The 25,173-nt window shown below is 44.8% G+C and overlaps 1 protein-coding gene across 5 annotated transcripts in view; it reads left to right on the top strand.

Moving 5' to 3' along the window:
• The window catches only part of NEBL (nebulette), a 402,240-nt gene that overhangs the window by 245,779 nt on the left and 131,288 nt on the right, over positions 1 to 25,173 (top strand). For 4 of the 5 annotated variants that reach the window (XM_074984853.1, XM_074984852.1, XM_074984851.1 and 1 more), the window contains exons 3-5: positions 15,880 to 15,984; positions 22,700 to 22,810; positions 23,430 to 23,540. The exons of the other annotated variant lie outside the window; for it this stretch is intronic. In XM_074984853.1, the coding sequence (XP_074840954.1) occupies positions 15,880 to 15,984; positions 22,700 to 22,810; positions 23,430 to 23,540 (327 nt within the window). The remainder of the gene's footprint in view (positions 1 to 15,879; positions 15,985 to 22,699; positions 22,811 to 23,429; positions 23,541 to 25,173) is intronic. 5 annotated transcript variants of the gene reach the window in all.

Raw genomic sequence — 25,173 nt, 5'->3', positions numbered from 1 at the left:
ACACTTGCATTCTTCTTGTGAAAGAGGAATGTAAATGAGGGAAATCAAAAATGCAAATGAGGCACTGATTTCTATATCTCGTGCTTTGTTTGTATAATCTCTTCTTGGAAGAGATTCTTTCAAAAGAAAAAGGAAAGAGGGTTCTTTCAAAAATGGGATTTATTTTCGAACGAGCCCCATCTACACTGCTTTCTTTTTCTTTCAAAAGAATTTCTTCCAAAAAGATGTTGTGCAAATGAAGCATGAGATATGTAAATCAGTGCCTCATTCGCATTTTCAATTTCTTCAGTTGCATTCCTCTTTTGAAAGAGGGATGCAAGTGTAGATGTAGCCTTTGTGTGTCTTGCAGTTTTACCCTAAAATGACATGGTGACAACAGCACATGATCTTGTAACCACAAGCCTGGGTTATTGTTGTTTCTTTCTTGCAACACAGTCAACCTATTCTGTCAGAGTGCAATGACATGATTGCTCATGGGTTGGTATTATGCTCATCCTAGATATTTTACAAGCTGACTTTAAATTGGCACTGTTCCTTTTAAAACACTTTATGGCATGCAGACTTTGGGCCTTGTTCACGTTATCTGTTCTCACCATTCCACTGTTTAACAGTTCCACTATTGCAGTCAGACGATGTTCACATTTTGTGATGATCCCTGTGTTGCTTCTCTTGCAGATCGATTCAATTTAATCTCTCTTCATTAGATAACAGTTTTCAAGATGCCTTTAATTCTCTTTTGTTGCACTTGTTTGTTACCTTTCTTTCCAGTCCATTTCTTTTCCACATTTAAATTGGACTTCTTAATTTGTTTTTATAGTTTGTGTTTTAAAAGCAGACACGGGATAGTATTGTGGGGAAAGTAGGAAGCTGAATACAAATAAAGTTATTAAGCAGATTAGCTTAGTCTTTTCTATAAAAGGGAAATAGCTTGCCTCTTGATTCATCATACTGTAGTTCATATGTGTGTTGTGAATATTCCTTTATCATCTACAGCAAATTCCCTTTAAACACAATGCTGCTTACCATCTAATTTGACACATACTGTAGCCCAAATTGTAGTTCTTTCTGCTTCAGCATCTCCTTGCCATGAGCTAGAAATTGTGAAGATTAAATTCTGCCAGGACTTTAATTACTGTTTTTCTTTTTAAATAATGCTTAATGGCAGTTAATAAACATTAATAGAAAATGGATTAATAGAAATGTGCTTCTTTTCTGTAATAGAGAATTCTAGGTACTGCACTGTGGTTCCGAGAATTGTCAGTAGACTGAAGGCAAAAAATATTTATTGTTGGTTAAAATGAGAAGTGTAATTATGACCCAGTTAACTGTTATTTCAAGCTGTTTTTCTCAGTATTGGATCTTAAATGTGAATGCATGGTAAATTGTGTCTTAATTAAATCCTTACTCAATATCTTATTTGTCTAATGTTTCAGAATTGGACTTTTCATTTTAAGATTTGTAGCCAATTTGAAACAAATTGTTCAGAATATAATTTGTTTTTGTTAAAAGCTAATAATAGCCAATGTGTACCAGATCTCCTGAGCCAGATTCAGCCCTCAGTTACACATGTGCACGTGTATTATTTATATTCCTATTAATTTCAGTAAGGCTGCATAGTGCCTGAATTTGATGAGGCAGAATTTGGTCTTCGACTCTTCTTTTGCAGTTATGTCTCAAGCCTACTCATTGTAGCTTTCTGTTCCTCCCTAGCGAGATTGGCATCACATTAAGTGTTCAAGAGGCTGCTACAGACTTTCAGCCATCAGATGAGACTTTTATTTCAGTTGCTCAGATGAAAGGTTTTTGATTCAAATGTCCTGATCTCATTGCTTCTGCTGCTCATCCACCCATGAGTACTGGGTGACAGATAGTGGCCCTTACCAGCAGGGCCATCCTGGAACGGTGGGAAGGCCTGGGGCAACTCTTGCATGCCCCAACTCACCTCCCCCAGCTGGGGGCTCCAGCCACATGCCTGGGACTCCCCTTCAGCCCTCACGGACCTGGCTCCAACCCCCCAGGCCCAATCCCCCCTGCAAGCCCGGGCCCCAGCCCCCATGGGGCTCCATCTGTCAGCCGCTGCAGGTGCATGAGGCTCTACCCCACCCCAAGCTAATGCCCTGCCCCAGTTCACCCCGTTCAACTCACCCCCTGCCACTGCTTGTGTCTGGTACTTTTGTGGAGGACATGTGGCAACCCTATCTGCTCCTGTTCTGCCCCCGCCTACTCCCTGCTCGGAACAGTTGCCTGGAGGATTATGGGGCCTGGCCCTGTGGCAGCAGGCACAGTTGCTGCCACCCCCACTCACTACAGCCCTCGGCCCTAGGTAACCCCCATACCTCCTGTCCTTAGAACATTTGGGGTGGCTACCACAGGGATCCCCAAAAACATGGGGCATAGGGCAGTTGTCCTACCTTGTCCTGTGGACGGGACAGCTTTGCTTACCATGTTTTAAGTAGAAGGGGTCTCTGCAGCTTGGGATAAACTTCCATGACCAGAGATGGTGTGTGGTTCATGCTTACTAATGGTTACAAGCAATCTGTATTTCTCTAGTGACTGAATCGCACACAAAGGTGAATGAGCCTAATCTAGCTTTGCCTAAGGAACCGAGATCTTGTAACTCGTAGGCTGTGGCTACACTAGCCCCTCCTTTTGTAGGGGCTATGGAAATGTGGGACTTTGGGATATGCTAATGAGGAGCTTCCATGAATACACAGCGCCTCATTAGCATAACGGCAGCCATGTGCGCTTCAAAGCTGCTGGTTTCAAAACGCAGCTGCCCGTGTAGCCAGGGGCCTTTCAAAATGGCCCCCCGATTTCGAAAGCCCCTTATTCCCATCTGGTTTTGGGAACAAGGGCCTTTTGAAATCAGGGGGTTGTTTCGAAAGGCCCCCTAGCTACGCAGGTGGCTGCTTTTTGAAACCGGCAGTTTTGAAGCACAAGCGGCTGCCATTATGTTAATGAGGCACTGCATATTCACGGCAGCTCCTCATTAGCATATCCTGAAGTGCCATATTACCATAACCCCTCCGAAAGGAGGGGCTAGTGTGGCCACAGCCATAGAGACTTAGACTTTCAATTCCAGAGGTACTGGGATTAATCCTTGCTGCCATGACTCACTGAGGGGAATCACTTTATAATGGAATTTCAAATACTGGTTTCTAGATTTAGGGACAAATTTTCAAAGCTGGACACAGATGCATAAATACTGAAGGCATAAATACTGGATATGTGTGCACCAATGGCTACATAGGCTCCTAATTGGCCAAATGAATATGCAAACACACTATTTGTGCACATGCATTGTGTATTTGTGCACATAATTTTCTGTACATGGATAGACATGTGTAGAACTATATGTGCCTAAATGCAAAAACTTGGCATTTACACTTCGTATTTTTTAAGTGGAAGCAATCTGAAGTACGACATGAATTCATTAAGCGCACAATCCAGTTTCCACTGAAGTCAATTTAAAGACTCACATTAATTCCAGTGAAAATTCACTCAAGCCCTAAATTATGATGTTTAAAGTCATGTTCTCCCAGAAGAGACCCTAAAATTCACTAGATCCCTTTCAAAATATGAACAAAAGTAATTTGCAGTTACTACTGAAAGAAAAATGCATATTTACTTAAGTGCTTGCTGCATAGGCAGCCTAGTTAAAAAAGTTTAAGAACAGGTGGAACTTTCCTGGTCCAGCAGCCTTGAGACCTGAGTGGTCCTGGATCAGAGATTTTGCTCGACCAGGGTAAGTCAGTTCTCCCCTGCAGGCCTCCAGCCCTTGGTTCTGGGCTCCTGTATCAGCTGTTGCCTGCAGCTTCCTGACTCCTACAGTCTTCCTAGCTGCAGCTTATCTGCCAGCTATTGTTTTCTGGCTCCAGCCATGGCTTCCTGGCCACCAGATCCTGGCCCCAGCCCCAGCTTCCCTGGGCTGAGGCTTTCTGCCCAGCCCTGGCCATGAGCCACATGAGCCACTGCTCATGGGACTGGGCTGCCAGCTTCCTTTTGTTTGTTTAAACCTGCTGCCAATTAATTTCATTTGGTAATCCTTAGTTCTTGTTTTAGGAGTAAATAACACTTCCTTCTCTACTCTCTCTACACCAGTCGTGATTTTATAGACCTCAATCACATCTCCCCTTACTTGTCTCTTTTCCACGCTGAGAAGTCCCAGTCTTATTAATCTCTGCTCAGACGGAGCCACTCCATGTACTTAATAATTTTGTAGCCCTTTCTGATTCCACTATATCTTTTTTGAGATGGGGCAACTACTTGTGCATGCAGTACTCAAGCTGTGGGCATACCATGGAATTATAAAGAGGCAATGTGGTATTTTCTGTCCTATTAGCCATTCTTTTCTTGATGATTCCCAACATTCTGTTTGCTTTTTTGACTGTTGCTGCACATTGAGTGGATGTTTACAGAGAAACAGGGCCTTTTTATGGCAGTATTTGCCTGTAATGAGTACTGGCACCTCTGCAACAATGTTCCCCATAGCTGGGGGTCCCGCAGCTGGTGTTCCCCAGCTGGGGCTGCTGGTGGGCTCAGCACACCAGCCAACTCCCAGCCATGAGGTTACGGGGTGCCTACAGGTCCTGGCTGGCATTTCTGCAGCTGGGGCTGCTGGTGGGGCTTGATGCCTCAGCCAGCTCCCAGCTGTGGGCTGTGAGGTTCCCTGCACCCCCAGTTGTCATTCCTGCAGCTTGCACTGCCAGCAGGGCTCCACGCCCCAGCCAGCTCCCAGCCATAGGGCTGGCTCTGCAGCCGCGCGGAACTCGGTGCCAGATCCTCCGCACCCCGCAGAAGAGCTGTAGCCTCTGCCAGCCCCGCAGTAGTGGGGGACTGGGAATCAGAGTGCCTGCGCTGTGTGGCAGAGGGGCTGGGAGCTGGAGCCGCCACCAACCTGCAGCAGCACAGAGCTGGAGCCCTTTCTGGCTCTGCAGCAGTGTGGGGCCATAGCCAGAGCCCCCACCAGCCCTGCAGCAGCATGAGGCTGCAGCCCTTATGCCCTGTGCTAGAGCGGAGCCAGGAGCAGGAGCTTCCGTGGTAGAGCGGGGCAAGAGCTGGAGTACCCCCTGGTACTACAGCAGTGTGGGGCCAGGAACTGGAGGCCCCGCTGCCTGCAGGAGCCCAGCACAGGAACAGGAACCCCTGCTGCCCTGTTGGCAGCCTCAGTTGTGGAACCCTGGTGCGGGGGTGGGGAGCTGGCTGAGTAATGGCTCCTCTTTGTTTTACAAAAAAAGCGCTGCAGAGAAGGATCCACAATGACTCCAAGATCTCTTTGCTGAGTGATAACTAACTTAGACTTTTGTATGTTTTCCAATATGCATTACTTTGTATTTCCAGACATTAAATTTCATATGCCATTTTTTTGCTTAGTCACCCACTTTTGAGAGATCCCTTTGTAGCTTTTCACAGTCTACCTGGGAACTTAACTTGAGTAGTTGAGTAGTTTTCTATCATCTGCAGATTTCTATCACCTCACTTTTTACCCGCTTTTCAGATCACAGAAAAGATCCCCAAAGGACACCACTATTTACCTTTCTCAATTCTGAAATCTGACCGTTTATACCTACCCCCTTTTTCCCTGTCTTTTAATCAGTCCAAATGCTAGTTGATCCCCTCAGAGAGTTCTCATGGATCCCTGAGACATGATTTCCCTTTACAAAAACCATATTGACTCTTCCTCAACTATTTACATTCATCTATATGTCTGACTATTGGTTTTACTCTAGTTTCAACCAGTTTGTGCAGTACAGAAGTCAGGCTTACCAGCCTGTAATTGCCAGGATCACCTCTGGAGCCTTTTTAAAAAATTGACTTCGTATTTGCTATCTTCGAATCATTGGGTACAGATGCTGATTTAAAAGATAGATTACATACAATAGCCAGTAGTTCTGAAATTTCACCTTTGACTCCCTTCAAAAGTCTGGTCCTGGGAACTTATTACTGTTTAATTTATTAATTTGTTCCAAAACCTCCTCTGACACTTCAGTATAGGAAGTTCCTCAGCTATGTCACCAAAAACAGAATGACTCAGGTTTGGGAATCTCCCTCACATCCTCAGCCATGAAGTCTGATGCAAAGAATTAATTTAGTTTCTCCACAATGGCCTTATCATCCTCAAGTGCTTCTTTAGCAGTTCAGCTGTCCAGTGGCTCCACTGGTTGTTTATCTGGCTTTTTGCTTCTGATGTAGTTTTCCACTTTTTAAACAATAGCCTTTTACCTCTCATTGCTTCTTATACTTCCCAAAATGTAGAAATTACTTCAGATAGAATCATGTAAAATTAAACAAATCCCTTTTTTTACTTTGAAATAAAATGATACAGAAGAACTTTCTACAGGAAATGACCTAGTTTTCTGACTTGATGAAGCTGAAAGTGTAACCTCTCCTTTGGTGGTCACTCTGAGTAGTAGTAGTAGTAGGCATCCTTCAGTCTGCACAGACTACGGATCGCGCCCTTTAAAGTTTCAATTTAAGACTTCATTTACAGCGTCTATTGTGACTATAAAGACCCACACGAGAGTGACAGTCCTTGCTGCATCTCTTGCAGATGTAGTGGGTGTCTGGCAAGTCCTTATTGTGCTTTCTGTGTGCTCGCTTCTCCTCTGCTAGCTGTCTGATCTTCAACTCGCCCTTCTGAAGGCCCTTGTGTAAGCCCTGCCTCCATCTGCCGCGGTCTTCTGCTAGTTCTTCCCAGTTGTCCAGCTCGATGTCTACCTCTCTGAGGTCTCTCTTGCAGACATCTTTGTAACGCAACTGGGGGCGTCCGGGGGGTCTTTTGCCAGAGGCTAGCTCACCATACATGATGTCTTTTGGAATCCTTCCATCGTTCATCCTGTGGACGTGGCCAAGCCAGCGGAGCCGACGCTGCCTGAGGAGGGTGTGCATGGCTGGGATTCCAGCTTGCTCAAGGACGGCTGTGTTGGTAACTCTGTCCTTCCATGATATTCCGAGGATGTGCCTGAGGCAGCGCAAGTGGAAGACGTTCAGCCTCTTTTCCTGGCGGGCATACAGGGTCCAAGTCTCGCTGCCATAAAGGAGGGTGCTGAGGATGCAGGCTCTATAGACTTGCATTTTGGTGTGAGTGTACAACTTGTTGTTATTCCACGCTCTCTTGCTGAGTCTGGACAGAGTTGTGGCCGCTTTTCTGATCCTCCTATTTAGCTCAGTGTCCAACGACAGGGTGTCAGTGATGGTGGACCCGAGGTAAACGAACTCGTGGACAACCTCTAACGTACAGTTGTCAATGCTGATTGATGGGGATTCAGCAACATCTTGACCAAGTACATTTGTCTTCTTTAGGCTGATGGTAAACCCAAAGTCCTTGCACGCTTTGGAGAACCGATCCAGCAGTTTTTGAAGCTGGTCTTCTGTGTGAGACACTACAGCAGCATCGTCTGCGAACAGCATGTCTCTGATGAGGACTTCTCGCACCTTAGTCTTAGCTCTCAGCCTTGCAAGGTTAAACAGTTTCCCATCAGATCTTGTGTGCAGCAAGATGCCCTCTGTTGAAGATCCAAAGGCATGCTTCAGGAGGAGTGCGAAGAAGATCCCGAACAATGTCGGAGCAAGCACGCATCCTTGTTTGACGCCGCCCCTGATTCTGAAAGCATCCGATAATGCGCTGTCATATTGGATGGTTCCTCTCATGTTTTCGTGGAATGTCTGGATCATCTTGAGTAACCGTGGAGGACAGCCTATCTTGTGGAGCAGTTTGAACAGACCATCCCTGCTGACCAAGTCAAAAGCCTTGGTCAAGTCGATGAAGGCTATGTAGAGTGGCTTTCTCTGCTCCCTGCACTTCTCCTGCAGCTGCCTTAGAGAGAAGACCATGTCAACGGTAGACCTCTCTGCACGGAATCCGCACTGCAATTCGGGGTACACCCTCTCAGCAATCTTCTGGAGTCTGCCAAGGATGACGCGAGCGAACAGTTTACCAGTGACGCTTAGGAGGGAGATTCCACGGTAGTTGTTGCAGTCGCTTCTGTCTCCTTTGTTCTTATACAACGTTACAATGTTAGCGTCATGCATATCCTGTGGAACCTCACCCTCTTTCCAGCACAGGCACAGCAGCTCATGCAGGGGTTCCAGGAGTGTGTCCGCGGCACATTTGATTACCTCTGGTGGTATACCATCGTGACCAGGGGCCTTTCCTGCTGCAATGCTGTCGATGGCTGCCTTCAGTTCATCCACAGTCGGTTCTTGATTCAGTTCGTCCATTACTGGTAGGAGCTCGAAGGCATCGAGGGCTGCGTCAACCACAACATTCTCGCGTGAGTACAGCTCGGAGTAGTGCTCGACCCAGCACTCCATCTGTTTGGCTTTGTCAGCGATGACTTCACCAGATTTGGATTTCAGAGGTGCCATCTTGTTCTGGGTGGGTCCTAATGCCTTCTTCATACCCTCGTACATTCCTCTGAGATTACTAAAGTCGGCACATGTCTGGATGCTGCTGCATAACTGGAGCCAGTGGTTGTTGGCACAGTGCCTGGCTGTCTGCTGTACTGTTCTTCTGGCCTCTCTAAGTGCTTGCTGGGTACTTTGGCTCGGTGAGCGTTTGTACTCCAGGAGTGCAGCACACTTCTTTTCAATGACTGGAATCATCTCAGCAGAGTTAGCTTCTTTGGATCATGCTTCAAACGTGCGCCGGTCCTGTCCACCTGATCAGCGCTTATGCCCCAACCCTGTACGCCACACCGGAAGTAAAAGACAAGTTCTATGACGTGCTTAGTGCTGCTGTAGTGCAAATACCTGCTCGTGAACAACTGTACATCTTGGGTGACTTCAATGCAAGAGTTGGAGCTGATTGGGCCTCATGGCCTTCCTGCCTAGGACACTTGGGTGTGGGAAAAATGAATGAAAATGGACAGCGTCTCCTTGAACTGTGCACGTACCACAATCTGTGCATCACAAACACATTCTTCCGAACGAAGCCACAGCACAGAGTGTCGTAGAGACACCCACGCTCGAAGCACTGGCATCAACTAGATGTGGTCATCGCTAGGCATAACAAACTCAAAAACGTCCTTCTGACATGCAGCTATCATAGTGCTGACTGCGATACAGATCACTCGCTAGTTTGCTCCAAGCTCAAGCTGAGACCCAAGAAGCTGTACTGCTGTAAACCTGCTGGAAGGCCCCGCATTGACGCCAGAAAGACGGCAAACTCGGAGAAAGCTGAAAAGTTCAGAGAGACCCTCCAGGAAAATCTGCGCAGCAGGCATGGGGGCGTCGATGCGACATCCAAATGGCAACATCTGAGGGATACAGTTTACAACACGGCCTTGTTGGTGTTTGGAAGAAGAGCTAGAAACACGAACGACTGGTCACTCTGAGTAGGACGTCTTCATGTCACCCTCCTATTTATGAGTTTGTAGTTGGCTGATCAGCCCAGTTCTGGAGCTGCAGGTCTTATCACAGAAGGGGCATGTGTTAGTAGGTTTTGAAGGGTCATGCGGAAGTTTTTGCCTCTCCTCATCTGCACTGCAATGGGACCTCTCAAATTGTGCCACCTCTCATGGATTACCGTTCTCCACTGGGGACAGTCCTGGGCAAGGTTCTCTCAAGTGTTGACATTGATGCTGCAGTTTTTCAGGTGTGCCTTCAGCATGTCCTTATATCTCTTCCTCTGGCCCCCAATGCTCCTCTGTTCTTCCTTCAACTTCAAAAACAGAATCTGTTTTGGGCGACACTGATCAGACATCCAAACCATGTGACCAGTCCAGCAAAGTTGTTTGTGAATGATAATGGCTTCCGAACCGATCATGTTCCACTCTTCCAGGACTCTAGTGTTTGTACACCTATCGTCCCAAACACTATTTAGGATTCTCTCAAAGCAGTGTTGATGATATTGTAAAGTGTAACCACTGTTACAGATACTGGCAAGTTAATGTCCTGTTCCAAGATCCCTTTCTCCACCCATGTCCAGGGTGTCTCTGACTAACAGCCTATCTATTCAAAGTGAAGTGCTAGCAACACTCAGCCTGTCTTCCAAAGTTATTAACTTTTTTGCTTTTATTCAGGAGAGTCTCTGTGCTAAAAGCCTTCTCCTATACCTGGGCCAAGTTCACCAACTGTTTCCAGGAATACAGTGCAGATCTCAGCAACCCAGGGAATTCAGCTGTTCTGGACTTCCTGCAGAAGGGTGTGGATAAAGACTGTTGAATTTGACCCAAGACAGACCTTCAGCCCAGTTCATAGCACATCACATACTAGCCATTAACAGCAGTCTGTTTGCAGGATCCTCTTGATCTCCAGCAGAAGACTCCAGGTAACTTAGTCCATCAGGCTTGTTCTCTGTCTGCCATTATGACTAGTGTCATGTCTGGCCATCTTACTGTGCGTTCCATAATGACAAAGTGGTACCGAGAACTGCTGTCATTTCCTTCCAAAGTGAATTCTTCTTTCAGTGCCTTTCAGGGCATTATTTTTCCCCATTTGGTCTCGGGCCACAACATCTGACAGAAGAGCACTGGAGGTTTAGATAAATCTGTTTATGCTAAGTGATGCAGTCCATTAGGCCAGGTGAATTGTTCATTTCCTTTCTTTCAAAAAGTCTAGTGCTTCCAAGCTATTCATTGCTAGATGGATCAGACAATGCGTTCTGCAGAAGGAACAGGAATATTCCGCAAGATCTATAGCAGCCTTGTGGCCTGAATGAGCATGATTTCACCACTAAAACATGCACATGAGCCACAGGGGCATCAGCTAACACCTTTATCAAGATGCTGTAGAGTGGAATTTCTGTCTTCTGCAGCAGCCGCCTTTGGCAGGAAGGTGCTTCAGGAAGCAACTCAGTATAGCACTGTCTTTTGAATGGTCTTCATCATTGGGGGAGGGGGGAGAGAAATTTTTCCCTCTCATATTCTGTTCTACTTTCTTCTTGTTCCTCCCTACTTCTGTTCTGTTGCTCAGTCTTTCCCAAGTGTAATAGAATAATGGGTGATGCTGAGCTGCATCATGCTGTTTGGAGTAACTTACGACTGTGCATGCCTTCCTCAGAGAGGACTATCAAACCAGGGTTGGACACCCCAAACTGGTGTGGTCTATAATGACCTTTTACCAAGCCAGTGACCAATGTGAACAACTGAATCACTGTATCAGTCTTACCTTAGAGTTATAGACAGTCCTCTTCAATGCTTCAGTCTGTCTTGCTGCCCAGACAAACTGGATTGAGTAAGAAATACTCACTTGTCTTATACAGGTTGAACCTTTCTCGTCCAGCACCCTTGGGATCTGACTGGTGCTGAATGAGAAAATTTGCTGGACCACGAAATGTCCATATTGTTTAGCACATTACCAACACTTTCACTGCTTACTGGTCTCTTAGAAGACATTTAGGGATAAATTACAGCTAAATAACAGCACTGGGAGCCAGGACTGGTAGCTGTAAACAAACTTTATGGGACCATGGGAAACCTGGCCACAGCCATGATAAATGATCATCCGTCTAACTAAAATCATGCCAGATTATGGATATTGCTGGAAAGGAGAGTTCTGTATTAGAGAAGTTCAACCTGTACCAAAAATTACAGTATATTCAAGTTCCAATAGACCAGACAGCTACCCCAGATCAGTTGGTACCCTAGATCTTATACCAGAAACAGTGTCTATAGTCAATCCTCTAATAAACTATCTAAACATTTAGGAAAAATAAATGTGTTTTTCATAGGTAAAAGTAAACAAATATATACACACATGAGTTACCATCTAAATCCTAAGAAAGATGTGTCAACTCCAAGTGTCTTTCAGGGCAGCCCCTGGGGATCTCTGGCTTCAGGTCAGCATCTCTGGCCCTGTCAGGGTTCACACTGCCAAAAAGATGGAAAACTGTCCTTTGACTTTGCTCAGTTTCATTCATTCAGCTTCCAGGTCCACAGGATGCACAAATTTGGGTGCAATAGGGCCATTAACCAAACCTTTGTATTGCCCTGTTCCTTGATGGGCCTTCTGATTTTGAAAGTCTTTCTGGATGGGCATAGGATAATTCTAATGCCTGGGTTGACAAGTTCAAAACAAACATTTTCAAAGTGAAAAACCAAAATTTACCTATTTTCTTAGCATCGAGTACTGACATGGCAAGTGAGATGAATGTATTTATCAACTTACAAACTTTTCACATTGTCTAAAAATGCTAAATACGTTCTTAAAAGACTTTCTCAAATAGTGAAAAGGCTACTTGTTTTGAGCAAAACTAACCAAAAAATGAACTGATCCACTCTCCAGCTTTGAGTTTATTTGTTCTCAGCAAATTCTTGCCATCTTGGCAAGAGCTGGCACCTGGCCTGCCAGCATCACAGACTGCATCATGAACTATTTCTTAACCTCAGCATTTCCTTTTTTTCCCTTTTTTTCTAGCAGCTTTTCTCTCAGTTTTACACTCCTTAATAGCTCATTAGCCAACGGGTCAGCTTTTTTAGTTTGACAATTATTGGGCAGACAGTTGCCAGCTGTACATAATGAATGAGTTAGCATTTGATGATGATGTTAGCAAGGGTACATGAGTTTTGGAGTGACTCATCTGGTGGGAAGTGGGAGAAAGTGTCATGGCCAGCAGATGCTGTGCTGCAGTTTGAACTGCCACTGGAAATTGCAGAGTGAAGGGAGGCAGACATAACAGAATTGTAGCAGACACTACTAACAGAAATTATGAGGAGAAACATTATTAATTTTCTGTTGTTTAGGCCATGTTGCTTGTCAGCAAGTTTTCAGTGTGTAAATACAAGATGCAGAACGTGGAGAGATGGAAACACATGGTAAACAGAAAGAACAAGAAGTCCCGTGGCACCTTATAGACTAACAGATATTTTGGAGCATAAGCTTTCGTGGGCAAAGACCCACTTCATCAGATGCATGAGTGCTGGGGGGAGAGCGGGGGGTTCCCAGAGGAATATTGAAAAAGTTAAATGGTAAACAGAAGAGCTGAAATCTCATACCAATACTGGAAAAAACTTCAAGCAGTTAAGGTTTCTTAAGGGAATACCCATCCACAAACTTCCTTAAAAACAAGGAAGGTTCATTTAAGTTATGCCTCAAGTCAGGCCTGTAAGCAGGGGTGTATGTGTGCATGTGTGCGTGCATGCGTGCGTGTGTGTGTGTATGTATGTGCAAAGGTGCAAATGCACTCCCCCACTCCCTCAGGCATGGGTGGCAGGTATAAGAGGCAGTGGGTCCCCTGGGTCTTAGCACTCAACATCTCCGCTCTTCCTATTCTTACTCTGACTTATCTTGTAAGCTCATACAATAGACTGTTGCAGACTCATGACTCTTCCTGTGATAGTGGCTCTGTTAACTGAAAAGGGAAAACTCTTCCAGCTTGTCAGACCTATTAGTATAACATTGAACCTGTGAAAGAGACATTAAGTGGTAATTAAAGCAGTAATTAAAGCACTTAACAAGCATCTTCCAACCACAAATTTACTGACAAAAACAGTTATGCATTACTATGTTTACAGGACCTTTGTTTTTGCTTTAAATATTTCATTAGTTTGTGGCTGAAGCTCACCAAATCCCATCTCTAAACATCCCTTCAGAAGTATTTAGCTGCACAGAGTATTCAGCTTTAGCTTTAAATGCTGGGATCTTCAGTTTTTTAAAATAAATTATTGAAAAAAGCACCCTGATAACCTGGCCCCAGAGTTCTTCCCCTGGCCACTGTACCTAACCTCCACTCCCAGCCCCCTGTATGGTCCCTGACCCCAGTGCCCTGGGCTGAGCTCCTCATGAACCCTGACACACACAAACATCTCACAGAGCTGGAAGGAACCTTGGGAGGACAAGTCTAGTCCCCTGCCCTCTTGGCAGGACCAAGCACCATCCCTCCACAACCCTTTTTTATTTTATTAAAATAATTTATTTGCCCCAGATCCATAAATGGCCCTCTCAAGGATCCAACTCACAACCCTGGGTTTAGCAGGTTGCTGCTCAAACCACTGATGCCTTGCTCTAGAGCCTTCATGCAGCCCATCCCTTATTCCTGAACCCCTGACATCTCCAGCATTGTACTCTAACTTGTGCTCCCACACACATTGCAACCCCCTAACCTGAGCCCATCATGCACCCCAAGCCTGATGTTTGCACCTCCACATGCCCTAACTTTTGCAGCTCTACACACTCCAGTCCCATACCCTGAGCACCTCCTCTACCCCAACCCTGACTCCTGCACCCCTCATCCCCGGCACACTGCCTTGAGCCTCCCACACTCCATCCTGTAATTGTTGGAATATTTCTAATTGACTCAGATATTTGTTTAACATCTTAAAGCTGAGCTGTGTGTGGATAATATGCACTTGGGTGTGTTCACTAGCTGAGTTGTTAGAAAGGATGATAAAACAGGTACTCCAAGAGAAGTGGTCATGTTCTTTTTATTTGATTTTATGTTAAATGAACATCATAAGCATTGCTCATTATTATTTTGTTAGTCTTTAAAGTGCTATAGGACAGCTTTTTTGTTCTGGTTAATTATCCCTTATTTTAATATATTTCTTCTACACCTATGGACTGTTCACAATATATATCTATATCTAGGTTTTTTGTTCATTCCAGTAGCGCACATCCACACACTACTGCAGTATTTGTGTTGCACATAAGTCATTTTAACCTTCTCAAAACAAAATTCAACCCATTCAAGGATGGAAAATCTTAGTGGAAGCACTGCTCCCCTGCCCTGCATGTGGTCAGGAGAGACTGTACACATGTACAGGGCTGGGAGCAGCTGAGAGAGCCTTGGGTGTGGGCAGCCAGGACCCTGGCAAGCAGGGCAGGTAGAAGTGGGGGGAGAGGGGTAGGGCTGCAGAGGTACTGGTGTGCATGGGTGTGGCCACCAGCAGCAGGGCCAAGCTGGCTGAAGAAGGTGCATGGGGGCAAGGCCAGCTAGAGAGTTGGGGGTGGGGAGACAAGGGCAGGGTCCGCTGTGGGGATAGTGGTCCACATGTACAATAAAAGGACACACACCTCAGAAATGCTGCTTAAATGTACGTGAATCCTTGCATGTTTCATACACCATCTTCACTGACCTGTTCTGTCCCTCTATAAATAAATCCCATTCACATCCAGCATATTCAGTATTTCTTAGTCACTTATATCCCAATAAACCCTACAATGTGGTGGGTTCTCATGGGAAAGTGTGAGTTTTTTTGTTGGGCATCTAAAGTAACTATTTTAGGGGAAAAAAAATTCCATTGCTTTATCACAACACCCCCCTGCCCCCGCCTCACCCCTGACCCAACCACGGTAACAAAACTTTTCTTCTATATGCATGGAAAGGAGCTTAGGAATGAGTTTAAGAGTTTAATTATTTTCTGCCTTCAAGAATAATCTGATGTTAACTGCACTGCACCACCGTCTAGAAGACTTGACTTCAAATGCTAGAGACTTTGGTGCAATATTTTGAAACCTGCCCGTCAGTGTTTATTCATCGACTGTGGATACATAAAACTGTAATTGATTGTTCTGTGGGAAAATGAAGATTCTGTGTTTGCAAGGTTTGTGTGTAGAAAGGTGAAATTGGGAGAAAATTCTATCGTCTGTATCCCCTTTTTTTAAAGGTACTACAGGAATTGCAGGTAGTAGGTATAAAAATAACCCTTTTTCAGATGTAATTTCTAAGATTTTGTAATTTTTTAAAACATGTTCTAAGTGCTCAGTGTACAAGTTGGTGTTTCTGTTATAACTTGATCTTGCTGCTACAGGTCTCTGATACTAGCTGAGTTTTTTTTTTCTCTGTGGCTTACTTTGTTACATGATGTGTTGTTTACAAGCCACTTGGCATAGAACACAGCATTTTAGTATTCTGTCTGAATGAGTAGAATAAATCTAAAAAGGAAACCTTTGTATGTTTCTGTTTTTAAGGTCAATATAAAATCATTTTTTTCTTTGCAGATCCACTATAAAGAAGAGTATGAAAAATCTAAAGGCAAGTTCACATTTGTATCTGACACCCCTCAGTTGAAACATGTGAAAAATCTGAGTGCTTTAATTTCTGAGGTAAGATGTAAAAGATCACAGAATGTACTTCAGTACTTAGTTACCAAGAAAGAAAAAGACCACTAAATGTAACATTGTGATTCTTGTGTGTGCAGGTCAGGAGTCTATAACGTCAGATAGCAAGAGAATCCAAAGTGTTAGTGGTTTATGGCAGTATCTTTACCATATGCTTATGCTCCAAAATATCTGTTAGTCTATAAGATGCCACACGACTTCTTGTTCTTGAAGCTACAGACTAACATGGCTACCTCTCTGATACTTGTTACCATATGCAGTTTGTGTATAATGGTCATTGAGAATTGCATAACTGCTTTCCTCTCAGACCCCTGCAGCATTTTACAAACGTTAAAGTTATATCTACACTAGCACTTAAATTTGAAAAATTTGTCTGTCTTTGGAAAGAGCGTATGGAGTATCTATACACATAAAGCTCTGTTCTGAAAGAAAATCAGAGGAATTCAGGGTAGCTTTCAGATTTGCTCCTCCTTTCCCATATTAGGAAGAGTGCCCCCTTTCAAAACACTCTTTAAAAAGAGAAAGTGTGTAGACATTCCATGTTCCGCTCTTTCGAAAGAAGGGTCTTCCATGGCAGTGGCCATGGAGAACTGTGGACACACTCTGCTCTGCAGCAGTGGCGCTCTATGGTGTGCGTGTCCAGCCACATTTAAAGCCCCACAGTCCCAGAAAACCCTTTTCAGGAAGCTGAGAGTGTGCTTGCAGCAGCTCAAGTACAAGCTCCAGCAGCACACTCCACAGGCAGCCCAACTAAAAAAAGAAAGAAAGAAAAAGGCAATGGACAGCAGCCAGCCTCCACAGGAGCCCCAGGGCTTCCCTTCTGACCCATCTCAGGACTCCAGGCAGCCCCCAGAGAAAATGGTGCTTTCATGGACAGAGCCTGAGCTGAGGGACCTTGGACTCTGGAAGGAGGAGGAGGTTTTGAAAGAGATGGGGGGCAAGCAGCAAAATGCAGTTGCATTCGCCCATCTCTCAAAAAGAACTTGCCACCAGAGGCCTCCCTGCTCACACCCCGACCAGGTGTGTAGTAAAGTAAAAGAGTTTCGGCAGGGGTATGCCAAGGCTGGGGAGGCCATTGTCCGATCAGGGGCAGGTCCTGTGACCTGTCCCTATTATAGGGAGCTCCACTGTCTCCTGGGTCCCAGGGAAAACTCCCCACCACAGCTTTCCTGGACACAGCAGCGCATGAGGTGCACCCTGCTGAAGACGAGAAGTCTGGACCAAACAGCTGCTGGACGGAGCCTGGAACAGAACTGGCCAGTCATGAGGGGGACCTTGTAATGGACATCCTGTCCCAGTCCCAGTCCTCCAGACGGGCGACAGCCTGCTGGGCATCCGTGAACCATGGGGAGACTCCCTTCAGTAAGTACCCGATGGGGCGCACACCTGAGCGCATTGGGCATGGCACCCCAGCCACCAGCAGGCCACCCACACTCCCAGTGCACCCATGCCGGACACAACACCGGTCCCCTCGGGACAGCGTCACAAGCCACATGAGCGGGGAGGTGGGTGTGGGACTGGACCACAAACTGGGAATGGCACACATGGCCAGGAATCCCTACAGAACACATCAAACACCAAGGACACCTGGTGCTGGAGGGTGACTGGTGCCTGCAGGAGGGTGGGGGACACAGCCCCCAACATGCCACCAACAAGATTGTCTTTCCATCCATCTTTGCAGACATGCTGGAGGAGGGCCAGGAGACGCCTGACACTGTAATGCTCCACATCCAGGAAGAGGAGGAAGGGTAACAGTCACCACCCCCTAGCAACAAGAAGAGGGGCTCACAGCCAGAAATCTAGACAGAGGAGTTATGCCTCAGAAGCACCTTGTTGGCTCCTGGAGGTTGCTGAGCAGAACCTCCAAATGGACCGTGGGCAGTACACTTGGAAGAGTGAGGCATGGACAGACATGGTGGGGCGCCACAGGGATGTTACTAAAGTCCTGAGGGAGCACACTGGGCTCCTCAGGCAAATTATGGCCCTCACCTCTGCACCTGCTCCCAGCCATGCCCCCCACACTGCACACTCTCCTGAACAGGCTCCCTCCTATCTCCCACCTGACAACCCCCCTGCAGAGCCCAATGCCACCAGACCACCCCACCGGCCCTACCTCCCCGTGCTGCCTGCCCGTTCACAGCTCCACCATGGACCCTGTACCAGATGTGGGAGGGTTACATGAGGTCGAAGGGGCTCATGGTCATCCACCCCAAAGAAGCGCCCCTACCCCCTCCTGGTTAAGGTCCCCCCCCCAGCCACCCATAATATTCCCCCCTTCCCCCTCCTGGTTTTGGTTCCCTGCTCTCCAGTCTGGATTGAGGTCCCCCCACTTTTCCACTGACCCCCTCTGCATATGATAACCTTGTATATAGTTTTCCCCCTGTTGTTTTATGCAGAATGTTTTTACTATTTTAAATCAAACAGTTTTTATTGAAACATAAATCAATATTTTTGAACCATCCCATTGTCCCATAATGTTGGTAGGAGGGACAGTGGAGGGTGAATGTGGGTATGTGGTAGGGTTATGGTGGGGGTGTGATGAGGGTTGTATGTTCCGGGGGGGCCCGCATGGTTTGACTGTGGGTGAGGGTGACAGAGGCTCCTGGGCGAAGATCTCCCAAAGAGGTCCTCAAATGCAGACCCCGTCCCATTGGGCCTGTTGGCTTGAAGGTGGAGATGAGCTGTTTGAGGCTGTGACCATACTATGCCACCCACCATAGGGGGAACAGCTCGCTCTTGTCCTCCACAATATTGTGGAGGATGCAACAGGCACCCACCACCTGGGGCACATTCTGTAGCCCCACCTCCACGAGGTGGCACGTGAGGAGGCACCACCATCGACTCTTTAGGCGCCTGAAGGCCTGCTTCACCACATTTCAGGACCAATTGAGGAGAGTGTTAAATGCCTCTTGGGAGGGGTCAGAGTGGCTGGTGTAGGGCTGCATCAGCCAGGACAGCAGAGGGTAGGTGGCATCCGCTGCCATACAGAGGGGCATGGTCACATCCCTGACAATGATCTCACGACTGGGGAGAAATGTTCCCGCTTCCATATGGTGGCAGAGCCCGGAATTACAGAACACATGGGTGTCATGTGTCCATCCTGCCCAGCCCACATAAATGCCCATGAAGTGTCCCGTGCTGTATACAAGCACCTGGAGCACTACCAAGTGATAGCCTTTTTTATTGATGTACATTCCGGCTCTGTGTTCCAGGGCGCAGATGGGGAAGTGTGTCTCATCCAAGGCACCAAAGCAGTTTGGGAAGCCGAGCGCTGCAAATCCCATGATGGGATCTGCTTTCAGAATGCATGCTGCGTGTGTAGATGAGGGCCTTTCAAAAGCACCTCCCTGACTTCGAAAGCCCCTTATTCCTAAAACCAAATAGCAGCACTTTCGAATCGTGCGTGGCCACTGTTATGCTAATGAGGTGCTGCATATTCATGTCATTGCCTCATTAGCATCTTCCAAACTACCTCATTAACATGTCCCCTCCAAAAGGAGGGGGCATGTGTAGACACAGCCTCTGGGGGGCCCTCTGTCGATAGACAGGGCTTCCAGGACACTGGGAAGCCCTGTTTGGTGTGCATGTAGTTGTCCTTTTTGCTCATAGAGTGGATGGGCAGTCTGGCCGCTATCTGTTAGCAGATTGGGTTGCTTGCCATCTACATGGTAGTTGGGCCATGATCTATTGACAGAAGTTTTGTCAGAAAATGTCTTCCGACAAAAACTTTTGTCGACAAATTGCGTAATGTAGACATAGCCTTGGTGTGAATGTGTACACAGATGCATGCAACATACTGGACGTGTCTACACTAGTACAAATCTTCAAAAGGGCCATGCAAATGGCCATTTCGAAGATTACTAATGTGGTGCTGAAATGCACATTTGGTGCCTCATTAGCATGCTGCCAGCCACGGCTCTTTGAAATTGCCGCGTTTCGCTGCCATGCGGCTCGTCCAGATGAGGGTCCTTTTCGAAAGGACCCCGCCAACTTCGAAATCCCCTTATTCCTATCAGCAGATAGGAATAAGGGGATTTCGAAGTTGGCGGGGTCCTTTCGAAAAGGACCCGTTTGGACTAGCCGCGCGGCAGCAAAATGCAGCAATTTTGAAGAGCCGCGGCCAGCGGCATGCTAATGAGGCGCTGAACGTGCATTTCAGCGCCTAATTAGTAATCTTCAAAAAGGCCATTTTGTATGGCCATTTTGAAGATTTGTGCTAGAGCAGATGTGTAGCCACTGTTGAGCTAAAATACAGTAGATTTCAGAAATGATTAGACAGCCACTTACTGCCAGCCACTTATCTTGAGGCAAGGAAGAAATGTTTCTGAAGGCATGTTGTTGCGTGAATGTATATTTGTCTGTTTTGGGGAGGAGAGTGAAAACTTGGATAGGAGCCTTGCAAAAAAGAGCCAGGATATTACTGAGAATCAAAAGATGTGGTTTCCATTTCTGGTTCTGCCAGTTGCTTCCTGCGTGACTCCTGTGTCACTTAGTCTCTGGGTGCCTCAGCTTCCTCATGTTTTGCATATAATGAATTGTGTCCTGTTATTCATATCTGCTCTGGGATTTTTATTTAATTCAAGTACATTCCATATAGTTTCTCTGAAACTTCAGTGCTGATTAGCTGTGAATCTATGCCAAGTGTAAAAGCATGTATCTGTAAAGAGCAAATATTTATCTTCACATATCAGGAATAGACAGGATAACTCATGATGACTCATAAACATAATGGAGTTATTTTGAAGTTTCTCATCCATGAACATAAATGTCATAACTGAGATAAGACATCATATAGCTGATGGAAGCCCAATATATGTGAAGCTGTTGTTATGTGCTGTTTTGTTTAGTATCATAGAACGCTACAGCTATGTCTACATGGGGCCATGCTGCTGTCAGCGTGATGCAAAGGAGGGCTCTTGAAAATGCAAATGGCCACTCATTTGCATAGTTGAATGGCTAATTTTCATACTCCTGTGGGATCGCCCTGCCAGCAGAAGCTGCTTTAGTCAGAAAATTCAACCTGTAGATGTGGCGGTGTTGGCAAAAACCACATTTGTTGGCAGCCCCTTATCCTTGGAAAAAATCAGCCCTCCTTTGCATCACACTGCTGGCAGCCCGGCTCTGTGTAGATGTAACTTACAGCTGGGGGAGGCTATGTCTATGCTAGAGAGTTTTGCAGACAAAAGTGGGGTTTTGTTGATAAAACTCACAGAGCCTCTACACACAAAATGCATTTTATCAACAGAAGCTGTCGACAAAAGAGCTGTGTAGATGCTCCGGGGGGCCCTTTTTTCGACAGAGTGGGTCAAAAGATCGATCTCCTTTTATGTGTAGATGCAATCAGTTGACAGAGTTTTGTCAGAATATCTCATCTGACAGTAACTTCTGTAGACAGATTCTTCTAGTGTAGACGTAGCTGAAGGGATCTCGAGAGGCCATCAAGTCCAGTCCTCTGGCAATTTATTCCAGTGTTTAACTACCCTGACAAGAATTCTTTTTGTGATGTCCAACCTAGGTCTCCCTTGCTGCAACTTAAGCCCATTGCTTATATAACAAACAGCTACAGCAAGTGATGTTGCTGATTATTAATATAGAACACTTAAGATTTAATGTATAATGAAAGTAAGCAAATTGCTTTCTATTTTAAAAGATATTTTAGGCTGTGTTTAGGTAACACGTTTTGCTGCAGTGGTTGAACACAAAGTGATAGATGGTTGTAAATTGCTGACCTCTAGTGTTCCTGAGCTTTTGCTGGAGAATATAGGTATTTTTAGTATTGTATTTTGTTATCTGTTTTCAACTTACAAAAATCTGGGAAAAATTAATTTTCTAGTAGAATTTTTAAAAATGACTAATTGGAATACCCAGTGTAATAAATAGTTAGACATGGTCCACTTGGTACATGTCAGTTAAATATGATAATACATTTCAGCTGAAATATTCCTGATAATTGTGATTTTGTTTAAACATAGTATTTGACTTGTTTTATGAATTAAAATTTCAGGCACTATAGATATTTGGCTTTAGAGACAAAAACAGAAGCAAGCCAGCGATTCAGTACAACTCTTCTGTCTCACATCACAAACTCTGTTGTGAGAAAATTGCCATTAGGTGTTAATTTCCATAATGATGCTCAGAGAATGCTAGCTTTCAGTGGTAGTGAAAACATAGGAGAACTAACAAGAAATTTCAAAACAATACATGATGCAGAAATGAATAAACAGACTGTCAAATTCATAGCCTTGTATTTGCCAGTTAAAATTAATTACAGCCTCTTACTGGGTGCTTGGTGTTCCTATATTTGTTTCTCCTATGAAGACAATGTATAAAACTCCAGAAACGTGAAAAATATGTAGACCATTTTGCTTTCTGGATCAAGAACTGAATTAGTAAGTGACAGAATTTTTTTGCTGATCCTGCTTCCCTCATTCAAGGCTTCTTTCAAAATTTCTTCATTTTAGCTATCAGGTACATATAGTGATTCATAGATTGTATCCACTAATCTGACCTACAAAGTGATTTCAAAAACAATGTGTATGTTCTTAAATTACTCTATAAGACTTTTCTGGGTCTTTCTTGTAGGAAGTATTTTGTATCATTTTACTTCAAAGTAAACAAAAAAAAGTGCTGAGTTAAGTTTTTATGGGACTCTATTTGAAATAATTTTTGTCTGCATTTTTGTCTTTGTTTTCCTTTCTAGTCAAAGTACAAAGGATCTGCTAAAAAAGACCTTTCCAATTCTCTGTATAAACAGATGCCTGCCACAATTGACAGTGTGTTTGCCAGACAGGTTACACAGCTTCAGAGCAAGGTAACATTTAAAAAGTTATTTTAGATGGTACAGATTAATTATACAACAGAACACTACTAACCCATGAATCATAGAATACTAGACCTGGAAGCGACCTCGAGAAGTCATCTAGTCCAGTTCCCTGCCCTCATGGCAGGACCAAGCACCAGCTGTATAATCCTTGTTAGATACAGTAGACCCCTGACTTACACAGGGGTTGCATTATCGCAACCCCTGCATAAGTCAAATTTCCTGTGCAACTCGGGAGAGCCCTGGTCAGTTTCCTGGCTCCAGTGAGTGGAGGGGAGCCTTGGCCCAGGCGGTAGCCTAGCTCCCAGCTCCCCTCCACTTGCAGAGCTGGGAAACTGACCAGGGCAGCTGCCCTCATCAGTTTCCCCGCTCCTGTCCGTGGTGGCAGCTGAGAAACCTCCTCACACCAGCTGGCTTCCAGCTGGGGAATTAGGGGTGGCTCCGTCCCCATCTGGCTGGAGATCCCAGTTGGGGCTGCTGAAGTGCTGGTATGGTGTACCAGTACAAAAAAAAGAGCACTGTTGATTACTAAATTTAGGTATTATCCTTTTAAAATGATACCTGCTATTATATTTGTCTTTATTTATATCTATCTATATTGCTTTTTGAGGTACTCTACAAACAGAAACACGATGCTGAAAAAGTGACATCAGATTATGCTCATATGACAGAGCCCCCAGATGTGAGGCATGCTATAGAAGTTAGTAAGCACCAGAGTAATGTAAGTAAAGTCTTCTCTTAATTTATTACATTATTTCAGTAGCAATCAAGTCTGTTTATTGTATATAAAATGTTTATGTTATATTTCAGCATTGCATGGGCTCTAGTTAAACTGTCAAAACCCTTCCATACATATATATATAAACAGCAAAATATGTATTTAAGATCTCTAGGAGCATAACTTATCTTCCTCTTTCCCTCTCTGTAAACTGTCAAAAAATTTAAGTACCAATTTTTATGTTAGACTAGGGTAGTTTAGGGTAGTTCTGGTAGTTTGGCTGGTTTTAGATGGCGGGAGGGAAGGAGCCAAAAATACAAGGACATTTTTGTCCTCATCCTGTGAATACATAAATCTTAAAGAGTTCAGCAGAACTGTTCATGAGCTTATTTTCAGAATATAGACACATGTTTGCAATTTTGCAACGGTATAATAGATGCTAAAATTAATGATTTTTAAGTAGACTGCATTGAAGTAGTTGAGGTAACTGAGGAGTAGAGTTTGTCCCCACAGTTTTATTTAAACATAAGTAAACATTGGTTTACAAGTAAAATTAATAAAAGACTTGCTTAAAATCTAAATTATTCTATGTATGCTTTCTTAGCTCTTTAAATTTCTTACAGATTAGCCAATAACATAGAATTGTCACATTTGAGCCTTTGTCTGTAAATCTGGTTTGTTTCATGTTCTGATACATCAGTTCAGTGTATTTTTGTGGTTGCAAATGCTAGGGAAATAATTAGGTGCATTGAAAAAACAAAAATAGAAAAAACAGTTTGAAGGAAAAATTCTGTTGATCTAAAGTTCTGAAAAAGTTTTATGTGTACCAAACCTGACTACGAATATTAGGCACACTTGGGCTGGAATAATTAGTTCCCTTTAAGGGAATGAGATAAACAAAAAAACAAGGCCGGAGTGGTCTGGTGTGCCTGGGTATTGGAGGCAGGTCAGCATAAGCTATTACTGCTGTTCTGTTTTTCAAATAAAGCTGCCCTGCTTCTTTAAAATCTCTGATCTAGGAATTAGTGTAGGAAACATATGGCCTGCACAATACAGGAGGGCACATTAGGTGACCACAGTGATTCCTTCTGATCTTGGAATCTATGAATATGTTTGTTATATATCTTTGAAAAAAAGAAATTAAGGCATTCACATTGAAAGTCTCTTTTATAAATTTTTGTGGGCATTTTAACAATACCTTAATTAACAGTGCCCAGTTCAAAATGTAAAATAACCTTTAGACTAATTCCCAAATGTTTAAAAGCTTGAGAGCTGGTCAACTTAGAAGCTGTTGGGAGACTTGACGGGGACATGGTGTTGGGAAGAGGACAGCTTTCTACAGCTGGGACTTACGCCTGAGCTGCAACTCCCAAGGACATCACCAGCCAGCCCCACTTTTCCTTCTTGCTTGCAACCTGCCAAGCTGTGCCACCTCTGACTTTTGGAAATCATGAGGATATGAGATGAAGAGGGTAGGAAATGGGACATAGCTTGAGAGGAGAAGACAGTGACTCTGGAAATGAAGTAATAGCATGGAGATCTTTGCCCCTGGGGATGGGGTTCTTTCTGGTCCCCATGGAGGATGGTGAAAGGAGTGTTGGGGATGTTGGGAGGGTTTTACTGGAGTTAAGGGGAA

The sequence above is a fragment of the Carettochelys insculpta genome, chromosome 2 (assembly GCF_033958435.1).
Source record: "Carettochelys insculpta isolate YL-2023 chromosome 2, ASM3395843v1, whole genome shotgun sequence".
Lineage (NCBI taxonomy): Eukaryota > Metazoa > Chordata > Testudines > Carettochelyidae > Carettochelys > Carettochelys insculpta.
Note: the sequence above shows the minus strand (reverse complement) of the source record. Positions and strands in the feature narration are given on the sequence as shown.